The following is a 20,571-nucleotide window of genomic DNA, read 5'->3' on the forward strand; positions in this document are numbered from 1 at the left end:
TTTACCAGGCAAATGTATCACAGTCTCAACAAAACAGCCAAAGACTGAGCACTAATACAGAACAAACACTTCTAGGGATGGGCACCCCTGGTCCAAGGCCAAAACCCATAACAGAACCACTACTAAGTTCAAGTTTATTTCTGCTGTTTGCACTTTAAACCTCAAAGACTGAGAGCAACAACTAACAGAATCCCACAGAGGCACCTCCTCCCACAGAGGCAACGTCCCTGCACATCTTCCCAATGGAAGACTTGGGATCCCACTTGTGTCCCAGCATTTCCCCTGGTGTTCTGAAGACCATCGTCTTAATAAATCTGCTACACGTTTTCAAGCACTATTAAACAATAACGGTCTTGTGATAAACATATACAGTTTCTCACAAGAAACACACACAAGTATCATTCTTCGTTTCTTTTTAATAGAAAAGTCAATCCAGCATCCGAAGTGCCAATGAAAGCACCCCACAAAGAAAGCTGCTTTCTAAAGCCATACAAGTTCGTATCATCGTTAGTCAAGGCTTTATCTCCTCAAATCACAGCGCTTACCAAGCCGTGCCCAGGTCTGACAGGTGTCCGACTCCTCTGTAACACAGCCCTGGGCTACACCGGCTTGGGGTGGAGCTGTTCCCTGCCCTGGGACCCACGACAGGGTTCTGAGCCCAAAACCACGGCTTTGTGCGACCCAACCGCAGCACACACGGCGATTGTTGTTCCCTTTTATCCCGAGGCGCGCTCGCAGCACATCCCGGGGATGCAGAACAGCGGAACACGCGTCCTCAGCAGCCTCTACAGCCTCGGAAAGTCAAGTCCTTAATTCCCACCGACCACAGGAGCGGGGCTGCTCCCCCGAGCCACCCGTGCGCCTGTCCAGGCTCATCGCGGAGCTGCCGGAGCTGCTCTTTACACCGAGCCCAGCGGCCCCTGGAACCAGCGGGGATGGTCCCAACGCCCTGTACACCTTCACCTGCTAGAACTGCCTCAACATCCTCCCCTCGCCCTCACCGGGGTGAAAATGCGGAGAGGGAAAGAGGGCAGCAGGAAGACCCCCGGGGCGGGAGCGGGGGCCTGAACGGGGAGCGGAAAAATAAAAAAAACAGTTACTCACAATCATCTAAGTCATCCTGCAAATCCACAAAATACAAAGGGATCCCTACAAACGAAAAACAGAAGAGAGATACCAGGGGGGTTGGTTTCGGAGGGACGGGGCAGCCCCGGCTGAGCCGCCCGCCCGCCCGCCGGCCCCACTTACCGGCCATCTTGGAATGGACATGGGCGAGGAGGAGGAGCGGGAGGGCACAGGGAGGAGCCGCCGGCGCTTCCTGCCGCCGGGTCAGCCCCGAAACGCCACCGGGTTGAACGAGCCGCGGCTGCCGGGGGTCGGGCGGCCCCTCAGCGCCTGAGGAGAAGAAGAGTGGGGCGGGGGGCGCGGGCGGGGATTCCGGCGGCCGCCCAAGATGGCGGCGCGGCCGCGCAGCCTGAGGAGGAGCGCGGGGCGCGGGTAACCGGGGCGGGCGCGGGGCGGCCGCGATGATCGAGCTGGGCCGCGTCTCAGGCGCTCGCTGAAGGCGCAGCCCGCCCGGCCATGGCGCTGAGGGAGCTCAAAGTTTGCCTTCTGGGGGTAAGTGTGGGGCGGCGGAAGGGAGGGTGGGAGCGGGAGGGAGAGGCTCTGTCAGAGCCCGGGGAGCCTCCGCAGTGATGGTGGGGAGCCTCTGTCAGAGCCCGGAGAGGCTCCGGCCGCGGGGATCCGCTCCCCGGGCGGAGGGTGCCCCTCGCCCCGTTCCTCTGAGGGGAGCGGGCCTTCCCCTCCTCAAGGGAGGCGTTTGCCAGCCGTCAATATCGGTCCTTTTTTCCCCCGCGTTCTCCTTTTAAAAAGGAGAGAGGAAGCACGAACATCCAGTGTATGCTTCCCTCTTCCTCATAAGGTGTTCCGGGCTTGGAGCTCGCAAGGTAAATAGAAGCACCTGAAATCAAAGTGGTGGGAGAGAGGGAGGGGCCTAAACTTTTATTTTAAGGACATACGGAGGCTTGGAAGCCTTGCAGGTAGGGGAAGAAGGAGTCGCGGTGCAAACTGAAGCAGAAGTTCAAAGAATTCAGGGCTGTGAATTTAGTCTTGGTTTAGGCAGGGAGCCTCTCGTTGAGCAGGTGGAGGTGCCACCACCTGCATTGAAACCCTGCGTTGAACAGAATCGGGCAAGAGTTTTCTGCTTCTAAGTGGCCACGTTGACCTTCAGAGGGGAAAATTATGTGTTTGTGTGCCCTTCGCGTTATGAAAGCATTTGGGGTAACTGCTGTTTGTGTCCACCCGACCTGAGAAGCCTTTTGTCACGTAAGAAGAGGAGAATAAGCGCCCAGGAAAACTGGAACTCCCAGAGCCGGGAGCCACATCTGTATTTCTCTGTTTAAGGTTTGCTCTGCTTAATGAGACTGCAAACAATATAAAATCTTGGTTTTTTAGAAGAACTGGGATAATATGCTTTTCCTCGAGAGGAAAACAGCTTGGCAGGGTAAACTGAGTCATACGTACTGCACCCAAATTTACTGCAATATTCAGAAGATTCAAAAAACCGTACGAATAACGTACAACTTCATTTTCAGTGAAGCACTTCCTCAGGGTTTTTTTTCATTAAAATTTTGATGACTCTGGAGATATAAAGCAAGAAGTTGGTCTTCAGATGTATTAATTACATTACAATTTAAGATGTCCATCTACTGAGAAGAGTTTACTGAGTAATTTCGGTTCTAGATATGACTTCTATATATCTGTTTTTTTCACCATGGAATCAGTGGTGCAAAAACATACACGACCCAGAATTTTCATGTTATGTTTCCTCTCCTACCATTTGTAGAGTTGCATTAGTAACATGTTTCAGGTGTGTCACAGAAGAAATTTCAAGTCTTTCATTAAGCAGGGTGGGACAGCATTAGTCAGAGGTTAAATGCATGTGTCACACTTGTATAATTCCATGTGCTCCATTGGTCCTCCATCCTGCCAAGCCATACTCAGCTGCTGTGTATTTTACTAATAGTGGTCTTTCCCTGCTGCTGTTCAATTGCAAGTTTTCCATAACTTTGGAAAAGTTTGAATAATAAATAATAAGTGTGAATGCAGATTTTTATAGTCCTTCATGAAAAGTCACAGCAATTTTGTTTAGAAAACTGTGACTTGTCACAGGCCTTTCCTTTTTCTACCAAATGAATATAACATTTGAAGTATTTCATCATCTAATTTCTCTGAGATTCTCGGGAGGAATGTATTATCACCATGTACTGCAAGATCTGAGGACAAAATATCATCTGTTTATAGTAACTAATGTCACTTTCAACTGTTTCTGTTCTTTTTTTAGGACACTGGTGTGGGCAAATCAAGTATCGTGTGGAGATTTGTGGAAGATAGCTTTGATCCCAACATCAACCCAACCATAGGGTAAGAAACTGAATAAAGCAGATGTGATTTATTCATGAATAAAATGAAATTATCTGAATAGATTGCTCGAGGATTCTCCGTGTGTGGCAGCTAAATGTGGCAATAAACATGACTGCAGCCTTAGTGAAGCTCCTGAGCTGCCTTAGGACACGTAGGAGTGTTCTCAGCACTTGTGAAGCTCACATGTTCATCTGTAAGATCTGGACCCATTTTTTATTGTTTATCTAAGCTAACAGTGAATAAATTACACTACAGATGCTTTTGCTAAAGGGACAACACTCTTTTCTTATGCACTACCTTTAAATTGCAACTTCTAATTATTATGCAACTACACGGCTTTTAATTTTTTTTTTTAAATACTCAAGTACAATTACAAGTGTCCTGGGTTTTGAAGGTGGTTAACATAATAATTTAGGTTGTAGATCTCTCCCTGAATTACTTCCAATGTTACACATCTGTGTGCAATGCACACACAAAAGTAACTGGTGAAACTGTTCATGCAGTTGGTCTCACAGGTAAGGAGGGTGTTTAAAAGCTGAGCCTCACAGCAGCAACATTACTGAGCTCAAATCTTCAAATGGGTGGAAGGAAGGGCAGTAGGAAGTAGCTGGACCTTTTTATTTCTTTTGCTGTCTTTCTTTTTGCTTTTCAAGTGCCTTATGGGCTGCTTTGATCAGAAGCAGTCCTTGGCTTAGGGGAGGACACACTTTGCTTGATGCCCAGGAGTGTGTGCAGCTTCCTGTCTCAGGTGTCACACAGGCTCTCCTGCAGCTCTGACCAGAAGAGATCCTGCTGATAAAGATCAGCTGTGTATCCTGTCCTTCTGAAAAATTGGGCTCCCCATGATCTCTCTCTCTCTTTCCCCTTACACTCCCCCTCCACACACTTTTTGAGTGTAAATACTGGTATGGACTTGCAAGATGTTCTGTGGGAAGCATGCTTTTGTTTAAATTTCCCTGTTAACAGCAGCAGCTTTTGGAATGAACTTCATCAAATCTTGTTGTCTTTCCTCTGGAGTCAGTTTGTTTTGATCTGGTGATTTTCTGCCTGGTGTGTGGGTTGATTTTGTTTTCTCCTTTTATTCTCCTCCCTGCAATGTAGCACCTCCGTGTTTGAAGGCAGGAATCCAAAGAAATCCCTTGCATGTGTCTTCCCAGGGGAATGTCTGTCACTGTGGAGGGAGTTCAGGTGCTGTTGGAAGGTGTTAGCCATTGTGGTGAGGAGACTGGTGTGTACAAGAGAATTTTCCTTCACTGGTTTAATGACAGTACTGAGATTAGTACACTTGATTGAAGTGACAGACTCAAAATCTATCTTCTTCCAGTCTTAAAATCATTCCCTTGTCTGAGGACTTGGTAGTTTGCTACAGTATTATAAATGAATCTAAACCTGCCCAAATGCAGGGGTTGTGTGAAGCTCCAATAAGATACACAGACTCAAAATTTTAAGCAGATTAACTTTGAAATTTATTTTGGACCTTGCTTTTATTTCCTGTTTGAGACTAGTAGGTGGAAAGAACAAACTAAGGATTAGAGAGGAGTTTTGAGCACCTTACAAAACTAAAGCTGAAAATATTTTGACTTCATGGGATACATGTTTGAGTTCATGACGTGAGATACAATCTTGTTTCCTGTTCTGTTTTCATTCCTCTCAGAACTATCTGAGCACTCACACATTGTTGTTGTGAATATTCATCACAAAAGTTCAGACATGAGCAGCTGTAAAAGTCCTGTCAGAATTCTGCAACTTTTGTCTTCTCAGGGTGTTGAGGACATATTTAACCAGTATCTGTCTCTAGGTACTGCAGAATACCTAGTCTTTCATTATAGCATCAAAAAAGAATTATGAGTATCAAACTGCTTTCAGGTACATCTTGTTCAGGTAGTTACAGAGCCCTCTTGGCTGGGAGAAGCAGCAAGGAAATGTAGTAACAAACCAGGCATTATCCCTACTAAAAGTCATCAGGGATAACTCATTTGGAGGCTTTCGTTGACCCAATTGGCAAAGAATTTCAAGCAACATTTAACCTCTGTTTTCAGCTACCACTTGGGATGTTTAGTTGTGATGTGAATTACAGAAACACAGCTGTTCAGTTCATATTGACTGTACAGGCATGTTTTGGTTTATGGAACCAAGTAAGATAAATTCAGTGAGAATCAGTGATTTAGGAAACTGTTTCCATGTCGGCCACAGAATTCGGATATGGTGCTTATTTTGCAGCAATCCTAAGGAAGTGGAAGTTTCTGCTGTGCTTTACAAGAGATGCTCCTATCACTTTGTTTTTCTTTACTCAGTGCAGAAATACATCAACTAGTTAATGGTGTTGAAATGCATTGCAATTAGGCCCTTCCTTCGCAGGGGTTCTGCAACCTTATATTTGGCTTCTTAAAAGACTAATCAACTTTGGAGACTTGATGTACTATTTGGCAAATGAGCTGGGCTTAAGGAATGGGGAGAAAGTTACCTCCAAACAGTTGGAAGCATTGTGTAACTGCTCCCTTTCCCTTTTTTTTTAAACATAGCTAGTTATTTGTCCTCCTATAGCATTGAAACATGTCCAAAGACTCCAGTTATACTGAATACAGAAGTGTCAGGAACATCATTAAAATCTGTGCCCTGGTGGTACTTCAGATCCAAGATAAACTTGAGTCTTGGGCATTTAATGTTGTTGATCATGCTGAAAGGCTCCTACTGAGTCTGACTGTACAGCAAGTACAGCTGGGGTGCTGGAAGAGGCTCCAGTACCTTCAGAATCCTGTCCAAAACTGACAGGAAAGCAAGTTTGGAAGTCTGCAGTATTTTCAAGTGACAAGCATTAATCATATAAAAGGTGTTCAGGATCACAGTGTAGGATCTCATGTGCTTAAAATAACTATGTCACCTATAGTTCCAGTTTTACAAGGATTTGAATTTACTGTGTGGCTTTTCTAGTAAAAAATGTGCCTACAGGTAATAGATATAGCAAAGAACTCCCTCTTGTAAAAGACTAATTCTCTGAATTTGTGTTCTTATGGGAAATACACTGATTCATCTAAAGCAGATCAAGTAAACCACAAAGTACTTTGCAGTATTTTACTGTAAAAGATCTAGAATTTGGGCGAGGGGAGAAGCAGCTGGAGAATAGGAAAGATTTTTTTTTTTTGTCTTGTGCAAGTCCAAGAGCCTCTGCAAACTAAGTATATAATGACAGACAGGGTTTGGGAGCTGCACTGAGTGCAGACAGCAAGCAGGTTACTCATTATTGATTTCTCTGTCCTCTTAACACCTACCAGTAGTGATACAAATCTCCCATACCAGTGGTGATACAAATCTCCCATATTTTTTTCCCAAGTATGGACATACCAACATTTACCTGAATGTTAGTACAGAGATAGAAAAAGCTGATACAAAGGGAAGGATTTGACCTCTTTCCCCCTGGAGGTTTCCAGTGTACACTGAAGGGATTTGCTGTGATGATTCTTTCATTTAGGGAGAATATTGTTAAAAAGCTGACCTTTCTGGGTTCTTTGGGTGATACACGTGGTTTTATCAAAAGCTTGTTAATAATTAAAGCTTATAACTGGCATTCATGTTGCGTTTTGTTAGTTGAATTTCAGGCTCAGAAGGGAAATTTCATCCTCATTAATTTCAGTGGTTTTTATCTGAAACTCTCCATCAGTTTGTGTGGGTATGTGTGGGGAAGGCACTTTTATTGGAACGTGAACCTCTCTGGAAGCTCATGGTGGTAATGAATGTTCTAAGGATGTATACATGAACTGTATTTTTTTTCCAGAGCCTCATTTATGACCAAGACTGTACAGTATCAGAATGAGCTGCATAAATTCCTGATTTGGGATACAGCTGGACAGGAGCGGGTACGTAGAGTCAATACCTGTGATGAAAGCTGTGGCCAGAGTTTGGGTTGCTTTTCAACTCTGCCCCTGCAGTCACAATACTAATCAAATCTGATGGTGTTAGAAGCCATGTCAGAGGAATCTGGTTTGTAATTTAAATTTCAGTTTGGTAGTTTGGGGGTTTGATCTTTGCAGCATGCACAGTTCTGAGAGGAGGCAATAACAGCTCTCAAGAAAATGACTAGTTAAATGAAAACCCAGTTAATTAATTTGCAGGGTTTTTACTTGGAATTTTAAAGGGCAGCTTTGCTAGTGAACTTGCTTGTTTATGGATTACTAGTAACAGTGGTAGAAATCACAGCAGCTGTATTAACAGTGCTTATTCTTGCAGTTTGTTGACTGCAAGTTAACTACTGGCAGGTGCCAGTTACTCCTGATGAGTTTATTTAGGCTGTGAGTTAACTGTAACAAAGATTGGGTCATTATTTCAGGATAACAGCTGGCAAATGCAGCTTTACTATTTTTCAGGATTGGCTTGAGAAACAGAGCCCAAACAAACAACCCCTCAATAGGAACAAACAAACAAAACACCTTGTAAAGGCTCAGTCAATGCAGAGTCACTTTTGGGTTCCTGGTGGAACTACCTTTCCAGCTTTTTAGCTTGATAACAGCCTTGGTGGCTAGAAAGTAACTCAAGGATATTTGTGTTGCATTTCAGTGCTGTAGATTTTGAATGACAATTCATTTCCTTCCAACAGCACCATATAAAGCAAACTTATGTTGTCAGGGATGTTTCCCAGGAATATGTCCAAGAGTATCCATGTTATCAAAAATATCTCAAGTCCTTCCATTACTAGCAGTCAGTCAGCATTGGCTGTAAATAGTTTGTCTTAAGTGAACATCCTAGCCCATTTGGGAATGTTGAGGCTGAAATGTGATATTCTGAGAGGTAGAGTCTGAATTTTGAGAGGTTGGTACTCTTAACTGGAAAGCTTTATAAACATGCCTGCCACAGCTTGGCAGGAAACATCCATTACATATCAGCAATTCCATCCTGTCCACTGTGTCTGCAAGGAACAAGTTGACACGGTGGTTTGGATTCAGCACACTGCAATCTGAGGAAGCATCTCTGTACATGACCAGCATGTTCCTTGTCTCTGTCTATTTTTAGACTGAGTGATACCTCTTTAATTTTCTTCTGTACAAGTTGAACGATATCTTTATTAAAATCAAAAAAAGGAAAGGTCTTACAGGGCTCTGACCCAAGAGCTGTGATAACTGTGAAGCTCATGTTCCATACCTGAGAGAACTTACTGTGAGACCCCAATATAACCAAGGAATATAACCCCAATATAACCAGGGAATGTGAGCAAGGATATTTAGTTTGATATGATGCAGTATCTTCACAGGTATTTCTTTGTCCAGAACAGGACAGCACTGTCACTCACTGCCAGTCACAAATGGGCTGCATACCCACCTTGCCCTGAAATCTGTACCAGAGTTTTCTGGTCATGCAACACATCTGACAATAAATTATGGAAGGGATCTCCTCCCTGGTGATCTGGAATACCAGAAACATCCACACCATTCTTGGAACTAGGATATCTCTGCTGAGCTGTGATGAGGAATGCACAGAATTCACAGTCCTGGCTTCTTGAGGAGCATTTGCTATTTCCCATTTCAAAAGCCCAGCAGCAACTAGTGCTACACTGCCCTGGGCACTCCCTTGTTCTCAGAGGTGGGAATGGGCATTAATTCACTTCACACACCTCATTGCCCTAAACACACACCTTATTTCTTCCCTCCTTTCTTCTACACTGACTCAAACTGATAGGAGGTTACTTACAGCAATTAGGATTTTTGCCTTCTTAACAGTTTTGAGTTTCTCTGGATAATTACATTATGTAGCCTTAACAATTCTGTCAGAACATGAATTGGAGGCTGGAGGGCAAGCTGAAGTCTTTGGAAATATTGCAAAAGGAAAATTCACTGTTCCTGGTAACATCTGTTTTGTTAATATATTTTATCTGCCGACTGCTCTTAAGGTGGAAAAAAGTATCTAAGTGTTAGCAGACAGGAAATGAGAGTAATACAAAATCAGCAAGTGAAAGTTGGTTTATTCCCAATGTAAATGGTCAAATAATCAAAAAGCCAGGTTGCAACCAGTCCAAGTGGTGGTTTACCAAATATGTTTCCCTTTACATTTTAGTGCTTAGGAGGAAGAGAGGGATTATGTCCCAATGAACTGAATGCCTGCCCATGTTTCCCTTTCTCACTATTAAATATTTTTATATTCTGAACTTTGTGTTCAAAATCCTATTTTCAAAACAGAATTTGAGAGCCAAATGTAAATGGTCTGGAATTCTGCTTTATAGCAAGATTTTTATGATTTATAATATTGCTCTCAGTTGAACTGCACTAAGCAAAAGGAAATTGATATTTTATTAGAACTGAATAAGCCTTTATGAAAAACTGTATCCAATTCATTATTTTTACCCTGAGTAACAAGATGCACAAAAGTTCTAAATGTGCTTATATGGAAGCAATATATGCAGTTCACTCTGTACTCTGATGGAGGGTTTTGGTTGCTGGATTAGTTGTCTTGGGTTTTTTTTAAGTTGGCAGAATATCACAGTGTTTATAAGAATGTTTCATTGATACTTTTGATGCAACTTGATCATGTGGTTTATGACTTTTTTCAGTCCTGGATTCATAACACTCTCTCAGGTCAAGGATACAGGCCTGGTTTGTACCCTGCAAATGGCCTACCATCCAAATAGACCTGCTGTAGATTCAATTCTGAAAATAACAAGAAAATTACTGCAGCCTTTTACTGCCTAGTGTTGTTCCTTAAAGCTCTACTTGCAACAGGTCACACAGTTGTGGCCTTTTGCAGTTTTTAGTTTTAAACATGCTTCTAACTTTTGAGAGAAAAACTGAAGTGAAATCTTTAAAACCTTAAGTTAGATTATGAAGAAACCAGCATTTCTAGCATTTGAGAGTTCTGGGACTGATCCATGGGGCTAGAGCTTGACACTAACTTCTGACCATTTCACATCAGCATTAATATATATTAATTTTCTTGACATTTTTGTCTTAGTCAAAATTGAACTTGCTTCTTGCTCTATTTTTCTCCTTGTTTGGTGTTTAAAGTTGAGCGTTGAGTTTGTGTACAATTGACAGTCTGTCAGGTGAGAGATTCTAATCTAGTCAAAACAAGCTCAGGTTTGATTCCTGCTCTTTGCAGTAGGTGTGCTGCTGAGCCCAAACAGCTCCTGGTTGCCCTTTGGAGAACAATGCCTTGCTGGGCCCCGATGTGCTCTGCTGCACAGAGTCACTGTGATTGTAAAGAAAGGTTTTCCACTCATGTGACCTTTAAAGTACAGTTTTCAACAGCACTGATAATGGTACTGAAATCCTGCAGGTCAGGGGAAGGTGAGGTTCATGCTGTCTGTCTGTCTGTCTTTTCAGTTCCGTGCTTTAGCCCCCATGTATTACAGAGGCTCAGCAGCAGCCATTATAGTGTATGACATCACAAAAGAGGTAAGAAATTTATCCTTATCCAGCGTTACAATTTCTGTTTTGTTTTTTCTGTGTCATGGGCCAGTTCTGACTCTTAATTGCTTCTGGTTTTGTTTTTTTTTTTTCCCCATCAGGAAACATTCTCAACATTAAAGAACTGGGTTAAAGAGCTTCGCCAGCATGGACCTCCCAACATTGTTGTAGCTATTGCAGGAAATAAGTGTGATCTCAATGATGTGAGGTAAATAACTGTTGTCAGGTTGGAGGTTTTCCCTGAAGCCCATAGTGCTAAATGTTTGAGGATTTCAGAGCAGCTGAAAGCTACAGAACAATTTAAGCTGTTTTGCTCTAGCACTGTAGTTTCACAGGGGATTTGAGCTGTTTCTACTGTCAGAAGATGTGGTTAGGCTGCCCTTGGATGGTCTTGCCCACTTCCTCCCCAGTGCTGCTGTGAGTAGATGTGTGATTGGCAGTAAATGGGACTGTAAAATGGATCCAGATTAAAACTAACCCCTTAAAAAAAATAAAAAGAGAACCCATCCAAGTGTATTTATCTTTCTCACACCATGAACACTCACTGGCATAACAGTGTGGGGATAGCAGGGTTAGGAATGAGCAGTTTACTGGGAGACAGGATTACCTTTTCTGGTGGCAGTGCCAAGTTACACAAACCTAAACTGCCTGTGAAACTATAGTGTAATAGAAGCTGTTTACCTCACTCTGTAAGAAGTGCCCCTGTCAGTCTGTAGCACCTCATTTTGTTAGGAAAAATATCAAGCCTGTTGGAAAGCATTGTGTAGGTTTTTCTGACTTGCTTGTTCAGGTGCCTTCCTTCCCTGCTCAAATATTGGAGTGGAATTGGCTGTGGCCAAAATAGTTGCAGGGAGCGGGAAAAGCTCTTGAGAAATTTTATGAACAGCCAAACTTTCAAGAAGGCATGTACTAAAAACAAAAGAAGGCTTTTTTTATTGATGTCCTGGTTTAATAAGCCAGAGTTCAGAAAGAAGGTGTGTGTAAACTTCTTGGGTTTAGATTTCATTGGAAAAGGTACCACAGCTGGTGTCTCAAAGGAGACAGATGGTTCTGTGTTTAAAGAACCACTGCAAGGGGGGTTCTTGGAATAGTTTTACAAATTGTTAATATATAGCAGTCATCTAGTGAGCTCTAGTAACTTCTGTTACAAGTAACATGTCTCTTGAAGGACATACAGCTTAAAACTACTTGGAACAGTGTTCAGATTCACACTCATTTCTTGGTGCTTAGGTGGCAATCATGATTTATGTAAACATTACTATTCAAGCTAATGAGCAAGACTCCTTGTACTTTAGTCAGAGGCAATATTTGAGTCACTGATCAGTGTGTGCTCTTGATATTCTAAAGTTTCTCATTACTGAAAGTAGCCTGTGTTTTGTAGAAACTGTATGTCAAGTGATGCAACATATAGTCCAGACCTCTCTGCACCTATTAGGGCTTGGTTTTTTCAAGTTGTTTAAGGAACTTACTTCATTATCAACTTGCCTACTTTGGGGTGCAGAATAACTATTCCACTGCTGGGCTCTGTGGTTGTGTACTCAGTGTAAAGATGTTCCTCTTTATAGCTACATCTTCATGCAAAGTAAATGCTGCCCTAATGATTTGTGCAGTGTTGGGAGATACTTGGGTTTGTAACCAGTTGTAGGAAACACTCCAGATCTTTGGAATTGATGCTTTAGGATCGTGTCAGCACATCTAAAGCTGGTGAGTGTGTGAGTAACACAGCCCAGAACAATTGATTGCAGACTGCACTGAGAGCGCTCAAGACAAAACCTCTGCAGTGTTGTCAGATGGATTAAGGCCTTGCTTAGTTTAGGATTGTGCTCAAACCTCAAGGCAGGGAGACAGCACAGAGTAAAGAATGAGCATCAACTTCAGCATGAGGGAGCACTGTGATGCCAAACAGGTAAAATAGAAAATACCCTTTACAGGAGACACTTAAAAGCCTAATCTATCCCTTAAGGTTTTGAATAATGAGGGGGGTTTTGCACTCATGGTTTTTTCTTTGCTTTGTTTTTCCAGAGAAGTCATGGAAAAAGATGCTAAAGACTATGCAGATTCCATTCATGCAATATTTGTAGAGACAAGTGCGAAAAATGCAATAAACATTAATGAACTCTTTATAGAAATTAGTAAGTATTGAAACAGTTAATATACTTTCTTCTGCAACAAGTTCAAGTAGAAATTTGATTTCTTTATTACTTTTGTGCTATTGAGGTATGAGTATACTGACCTAAATTTTTTACAATCAGACATGAATACAGACTGCAAAATGAGCTGCATGAATTTTTGGTCATCTAATGACCTCTAAATATTCCTTCTAGAGATTTTAAGCCTACTGTGATGCTGTTGGATAAATAGCAAGCAGGGCACTCATGTCAGAATTCAGTCTCATCTTACTATGTCTGTTACTGAATGTTTCAATTAGCACTTCCAAGGTCATGGAGGGGAAAGGAAAAGGCATGAGGAAGATCCAGACTTTATACATTGGAGAAAAGGAATTGAGTTCTCGCTCTTAAGTGTTTGTACTTGGTCTAAAAAAGTGCATTTTTAAAAACAGAAGAATTCATAAATGCCAAATTATTGCATGAGAAATAGCAACTATTGCATGTAGATTTTTCACAAGTATTTTTGTGTATCTTGGGGCTTTTTTATATTAAATTGCAAATCTTTTCTGTCTCATTTGTGGTGGGGACAACAATGATACTTTTTATGCTTATGAATAAAAAGCAGACAGTATTCCAAAGTGAATTCCATGCAATATTATTTGGGGCATATGTGGCAAGTAGCAACACCAATGTGCAGGTACATCAGCCTGCCTGTGAAAAGAGGGCTAAGTACAGAAATGTTAGACTTAGGAAAAAAAATAGGTCTTTCTAAACAGCTGAATATATTGAAGCTGATGTAAAAAGTATGTGCTGTAGATTGGCTTCCTGATTTACTGACTTAATAGCTGCTCTCTAAAATTGATCTTGAATAAATCACAGGGGGGAAAAAAAAGTCATAAATCCTTCTCAGAAAGGAATACTCAACCAGGAGTAGTCCCTTTTGAAGACTGATGAGATGACTAAAGCTGCTCTCTCCACAAGCACCTCGGTGCTAAGCCCGGTGCGGGCGATCTGTGGAAATATGGGTCAGGATGGGAGTTCTCAATGAAGATATTCCAGATGGCATTGCATCCTGCAGAGTGTGTGCTCTGAGTGCTTTTACAGCTCAGCTGGCCAGGTCTAGATGAGCCTGAAGAGTAAATGCTGCTAAATGAGCTCCAAACTGCCTGTGCTCCTCCTTTGTGCAGCTGTACCTCTGACAGACACGATGGAGACTCCTGCTGCCATCCTCTTAGGCAGGGATGTCATCCCTAATGTCATACAGCTAATTGAAGGCGCATCTTTGTACACAAAATATACACTGAGTGCTTAGAATTCATCTCAAGTATAACATTTGCTCTAAATTTCCTTTCCTGCTTCCTTGTAGGTCGCAGAATTCCATCGACCGACACCAACCCCCCGTCCAGCGGGAAGGGCTTCAAACTGCGGAGACAGCCATCGGTGACGAAGCGCAGCTGCTGTTGACCGACCCCCTTAGAAAGTCAAACTTGTTCCTACAGTAGGTGGTCTTGGAAGTTCATAGTTCACGTTGGGTTTGTATTCTCAGTCTTAGATCTTTATCTGCTGGTGTTCATACGCCCGGGGTCCCCCCCAAAAAAAGGGACCAGCTCATCCGACAGCCGCACGCTGGCAGACAGGACTGCAGCCGCGATGCCGTGGGGCGTCTCTCGCGTTCAAAGGGAATCCGTCATCACTTTTTTTGGCCTTGCCTGACAGGAAGGTGACTTTATGGGTGGTAGAACTGAAAGGTTTAATAGTTTTCTAATCAAGGTTTGAGGAGGTTTGTTTTTGTTTGTTTTTTTTTTTTTTTGGTAAAAAGGGAAATGAGCACTTTTGTGGGACATCAGGGTGGGAGGAGTCTGGAAGTTAGATGTCATTTCTTCCTTTTCTTCAGTGAGCCTTATTTTAAATTTAAGTGTAGCTAATCCAAAGTGTGGTGGGACAGTGGTGTGAGATGGCTACAGAATAAGCAGCTGAAGATAAATAGTAGGTAAATCAGTCCATCCAGTCCCCAAATCCCATTTGCACTTTTTATTTAAAGATGATATGCTCTGGGGGTGGGGACACAAGCAACAGATATTAAACCACAGACAATCTTTCTTTCATGCTGACTGTAATCACTTTAAGGCAAAATGATATGCTCATAGGCATCTTTTTGTTCTCAAAAGTTTTTTAATATTAAGATGTTGGTTGAAGAAAACCTACCTGTAGTTCTGACTAAATTAAGTGGTTACTGACTAAAAACAGATGCTGTAAACAGATGCTGCCAGTGGTTCTGATGAGACCTACAGGTTTTTGGGGAAAGCTTTTAATTTCTTGGCATGTGTAAAGTGTTCATAGTATATTTATGAGACCAGTGTTTAAAGTATTATAAATTATGTAAAAATGGTAAAAAATAATGCAATCTTCTACACTCCTTCCATTCCACACCTATGGATAAACCCTTGGGGACTCTCCATCAGGTTTTTTTCCTGCATTTTAGGTATTGTCACTGTGAGTTCATCCAGAGGCAGATGAAATTCTCTCTCTTTCAATCACATCTGAAAGGGCCAATAGAGAATGCTGTCAGTGCAGCATGAGGACTGTCTGTTGAACAAGCTTTCATCTGGGGTGCACCCAGTCTTTCCTATTTTGGGCACAAAAATACAAATAGGAAGTAACCTTAAGACACGTGGTAACGTAGATCGTTACCACTTGGTTCCTGGGGTTTTTCATCTGTGAGGGGTTTTAGCAATTCAGTGTTTAGCTTATTCTGTATTGGTTTTAGTAGGCTTTCAATTAAACCATAGGTTGACCATACCTGTTTGTGCTATTTTATTTATTTTTACTTTTTGTTTCTTACCAGCACTAGTGAGAAACTTTTATACTTTTGAAGAAGAAGAGCTTAATAGACTTGAGTATATACTAAAATATGCTGTTTAGCTTTAGTATCAAAATGAGGTCGTGTTGATGATGCTTATTCTTTGTTTTTAATCTGGTTTTCTATCATCTCAAGTATTTTCTCTGAAGGAAATGTAAGAAAGTTTGTAAGAAATGAAAGGACTCGTAGTTCAGATTAGTTTGTATCCGTGACAATTCCCGGAGAGCTGTTCTGGAGCAAAACAGGCAAACTGTTGCAGTGAGGTTTCTGAAAGGGTCAGTATGTTTGATGAAATTTGGTGACTACATTTCTGTCATGCCTTTTGCTTACCCTGCCTGCACTGCCAATGATGCCTTCTTTGCCACACGCCCAAAAAGTACAACTTCCTTGCATACTCCCTATCCTTTTGCAGTTCTGATCCTGAATTACTGCAGTTAATGAAAAGATGGAAATAGCCAGTGTTTGAGATTGTCTAAACTACAAACCCTGGAGGGAGGCTGCTCTTTAACTCTTGCCTGTTTAAACTGACAGACGGTTGATGTAAGTTCTGAGTCAAGAGAACTGTTTATTGATCCATTGGCCCCAGCTGGAAGCTGCAATAGTCTTCCCTGGATGAGATGCACATGTTGATTGCTTCATTTTTCTTGGAGAAGAATGGTTTCTTTTGTATTAATAATTTGTCAGGTCATCTGCTTTCATCTTGCACTAGGCTTGCTGGAATTGATTTTATTTTGTCCTAACATAGCTTCTCTATTTGGTGATACATTAGTATTTGAGTGTTTGGAGAGCTGATTATCAACTGTTCCAGCTAAATTTTTTAGTAACTTTTTTCTGTGAAGAAGTTGTTAAAAAAGCTCAGGATTGACATTTTTATTCCACCATATCTTTCTGCTTAATGAGTGGAGCTCATCAGAGAGACCAAACTTTCAGGTGCTCTCAAAGGGAATTCCACAATCACAGAATGGGTCAGGTTGGAAGGGAGCACAGTGGGTCATCTGGTTCAACTTCCCTGCTCCAGCAGCATCTTCCCAGAGCACATGGCACAGATTAACTCCTGCAAAACAAGTCTGGAATGGTAAAGTATTGTGTATGTAAAAATGTAGCGAGGTGCATGTCATAGCATTGATCCAGAGTAGTTTTTTTACTGACAAAATATAACTGTTTCAACTTCTAAACAACACCACTACCATTCTTTCACGTGCAAGTTACAGATTTGAACAAAAATATAATTTGGTAAATATTTAGTTCTTAAGCTTTGGAGCAACTTGAATGTGCTCCCCAAGTTTCGGGAGGTGTCTTCATCCAACCCTCTAAATTACAACAGCCACTTGGCTGCCTTGCCAGGCTCCTGATCTGTGCTGTAGGTAATTTTGTAGGATATTTTTTATCCATCCTGAAAACTGGCACAACTAAATGCCCAAGAAGGCAAAATCTGGAAACTTACATTTAATAACATGAACGTCTAGTAATCCTACTACTGAAAATTGTTACAGGTGCTTTGAAAAGCTCTAAGACAATTCTAACACCTTTTGCTGTTGCCAAGAAGGTAAAGACTTTGTTCTTAGGTCCGTGTTGAAACAAAACAAATCACTGCTCTTCAGACCCTGCTGACATCAGTGAGACCCTTCCTTTAAGTGTTGCAGGATCAGACAGTTAATGGTTTAGAAGGATGTTTTATGCAGACTTGAGTCTTTGATGTGTTGCTTTACATTTAATGCCACTGGCCTGCTCAAGAAAGATTATTTATTTGCTTGGGAAAAGAGTAAGAGGAGAGGAGACAGTGCCTGCTTACTGATTTGGAAGTCTAATCCTTTAACCTGATTGAGGGAGAGCTACATTTGTGGTTAAAGCTTCATTTAATTATCAAGAAGTAATTCAGGGTGGATATCTTGGATGGTTTAGAAGTTGGCCTCAGCAACACTTTTTTTGTTACGCTGTTAAGCTTAAATTATTCCTCAAAATTAGTGTTAAGTTCCAGTATAAAGTAGTATTAGTTGGAAAAGGAAGCTGTAGCAGTGATGTTTGAATGACTTGCTTGTGGAACAGTCTTTAGTGTGTATTAAGGGTGTTGTAGTCTATTTGTGGTGTGCTGTGTCAGCAATCTGCAAAGACTGTCTTGGGAATTGCTGCTGGACAGGACAGAAGCTGTCAGAACAGTGGAGCCTCACTGAGTGAACCTCCCTCACAGCAGCAATAGCTACAGACAAGCAGGGAAAAATCATCTCAAACACGAGGAGAGCCTGCATCATTCACTGACTTCAATTCTATACTGCCTGTTCAGTTCCTAAAAAGGCTTCATGTATCTCTTGTGAACACTTTCAACCTCTAGAAAAAAAGAGGCTTTTCTGTCCATGGACAAGAGAGCAGGACAAACTTTCTTAACTTTCCTGGCAGGAAGTGGTTTTACAGAGACCTGGGATTGTTTATACCCCACGAGTCAGTTACTTGAAGCAGGAGAATTGTGTGCTTGGAATTAAGCCTCTAAAAAAGTCTGCACAAAATTCTCTGAAGAAAACTGTTAATGTTTTATGTTCAGATCCCATCCCTAGTAATAGATCACTAGTAATGGTAGTTGACAGAAGATTTACAGAAATAAGATGTTGGTGTGAAATACTAATGTCAGGTGGAAACACAGGTTCTAATATTAAAAAAGTCATGTTAGCTTTCCTTTGAGTCTTATGGCTCCAGCTTGTCAAAAGGAATGTGCTTGAAACTACATCTTTGTATATCCTACAAAATTCAGGTGCCAAAACATAATTCCCTAACATTATTGAGGCCTTCTGACACCAGTGTTTCTGAAACATCCCTTGTGATATTCTGGAGGTCTCAAAAGTCTGAATGCTGAGCATTTCTTGCTCAGCTACAGTCAAACATTCATGACTTGGAAAAAATCAAACAAACATTACCAGACTTTGTCCATGAAGTGTCACAGATAACAAATCTTTTAAGGGATACAAGACTATCCTGAAATCCAAGAATACTGATGCTCTTAGCCTCTGACATGTCAAAATGATCCTAGGGTCAGCTTTTTCCTCCTTCCCCCTCCCATTTCCCCTCACCCCTGAATTTTTAACATAGTGTTGTCAAGAGTGTACATGCCATAAACAGCTATTCAGAAATACTTTAAAGAGTTCTAATGGCTCAGAGTTATTTGGTGCTTTCTATTTTACATGGAAAATCAAGGCAGTAGGATGACTCTTCTCAGTCTAGAGTCAGGACTTCTTAGAAGAAACAATTTTGCTGTTCCTGTTACATCATCCTGCAAGTTGATGTTCTTCAATTTTTGCTTAAACACTACTATAAATTTTATTCAAGGAGCTAATTACCTTTGTAAAGGTGTTCTTTTAAGAAGGTCGGGGTTTCCTTTGCTTTGTTTCTATTGATGTTTTCACAGAAGTATTATGGAACAAACCAACTGCTACTTTTTTTCCCAATGTTGAAGGGCACAGACCACTCCTCCTGTGTGGGTGTGATACTCCATCCAGTTGTTGCACTTGGACATGCTGTAACTCTGACACCTTGGTAGATTCACTGCTACTGTCTTGCCTCACTTCTACTCATGTTACAATATGTATTTCCTATTAAATCCATTATGTTTTCTTGGCAATTTGTTCTTTGTTTCCTTGTGGGGTTTAGACAGGAATAGTTTTGGCGAGTGTCTTTTTTGCCACAAAGGTTCTGGAAGTATCTGCTACAACAGCAAATATTTGTAAGCAAAGTAGAAATTCATTAGTACAGCTTTAGGAAACTGTTACAGCAGCTCAGAGCTGCACCACAACTGTATTTTTACCACATAATGAAGGCTAAAAGCACATTCACCTGAAGGAGCAAGTTATTGTAAGGCTCTAGTAACACAATGTAAACTCTTCTGTATTTGAACTTCCTTTTTTGTACTTCCTGAATATTGTGTGTCCAGCAGTGACATTGTGACGGTGAATTAATTGATTTAAGGCACAGAAATGGATCACATTTCTGGAGCTGCAAGACACTTAAGACTTCTTGGCTATCTTCCCACTTTTACCCCCCCCACTGAGTACAATGAATTAAAAAAAAAAAAAAGAAGGTTTCTTCTCAATGAGAAACTTTGCATTTGTGTGTTCAGGACACAAAAATCCCCTGATATGCAGATAGCTCTTGCAGTGTAATAAATGTTTGCCTGTAAAATTAGGTGTGAAGGTTAACCTTGGTATCAGCAATTCTTGTCCCTCGTAAGAACATTCTGCCTTTTCAGTCTGGGATTGAGTTAACCTGTTACAAGGGTTGAAAGGTCTGTGCCTTCTTATTATATTCTCTCTTACTGAAACAAACTGAAGCCGCTCAAAATTACAGAGCGTTTGCAGCACTGTAAACTGCACAAATTTCCAGCCATTGCTTCACTGCATGAAGTGTAGTCAGATTACTAGTGGTGAAATATTGTAGTGATGAATTCCCAAGCTTATGAATGTTTTGAGACTTTTTTTAGTCTTCTCTTGGGCTGGTCCTGAGAGCGTGTACAGGTTTGTCTGTATTGTTGGTTTGTAGATGCTAATGAGGAAAACCAGGCTTTTGTTCTCTCCTTTTTGTTTGAATTGTTACACTCCCATATAGTGCATAGAATGCAAATAAAGAAATGTTGATTTGACATAATGTAAACAGCCTTTTCAGCCTAAGCATTCATAATAAACTTTTATAGTGTAATAACATGCTAAATCACTACCAGTCTGATGTATTGTGCAAAAAAAAAAAAAAAGGAAAGGTGTAAACATTTTATTAATAAAAAGCTTTGTTTATAAATGTGCTGGCTTTGTTTATA

General features: G+C 41.3%; 2 protein-coding genes across 6 annotated transcripts in view; one reads left to right on the forward strand and one right to left on the reverse strand.

Moving 5' to 3' along the window:
* LOC127478204 (serine/threonine-protein phosphatase 4 regulatory subunit 1-like) overlaps positions 1 to 1,402 on the reverse strand; it is a 33,354-nt gene extending 31,952 nt beyond the window's left edge. For all 5 annotated transcript variants that reach the window (XM_051803508.1, XM_051803512.1, XM_051803511.1 and 2 more), the window contains exons 1-2: positions 1,249 to 1,402; positions 1,105 to 1,149 (exon numbers count right to left, since the gene is read on the reverse strand). In XM_051803508.1, coding sequence (XP_051659468.1) covers positions 1,105 to 1,149; positions 1,249 to 1,255 — 52 coding nt within the window. In that variant the 5' untranslated portion in view covers positions 1,256 to 1,402. The remainder of the gene's footprint in view (positions 1 to 1,104; positions 1,150 to 1,248) is intronic.
* A 35-nt stretch (positions 1,403 to 1,437) lies between these two features.
* Positions 1,438 to 20,552, forward strand: RAB22A (RAB22A, member RAS oncogene family). Its single transcript, XM_051803513.1, has 7 exons — positions 1,438 to 1,617; positions 3,344 to 3,423; positions 7,196 to 7,277; positions 10,728 to 10,799; positions 10,913 to 11,019; positions 12,834 to 12,943; positions 14,286 to 20,552. The coding sequence occupies exons 1-7, from the start codon at positions 1,582 to 1,584 to the stop codon at positions 14,381 to 14,383; spliced, it is 585 nt and encodes a 194-aa protein (XP_051659473.1). The 5' UTR covers positions 1,438 to 1,581; the 3' UTR covers positions 14,384 to 20,552.
* The last annotated feature ends 19 nt before the right edge of the window (positions 20,553 to 20,571 follow it).

Source organism: Manacus candei, unplaced genomic scaffold (assembly GCF_025592945.1).
Source record: "Manacus candei isolate 608988 ecotype Guabito, Panama unplaced genomic scaffold, ASM2559294v1 h1tg000057l, whole genome shotgun sequence".
NCBI classification, from domain to species: Eukaryota; Metazoa; Chordata; class Aves; order Passeriformes; family Pipridae; genus Manacus; species Manacus candei.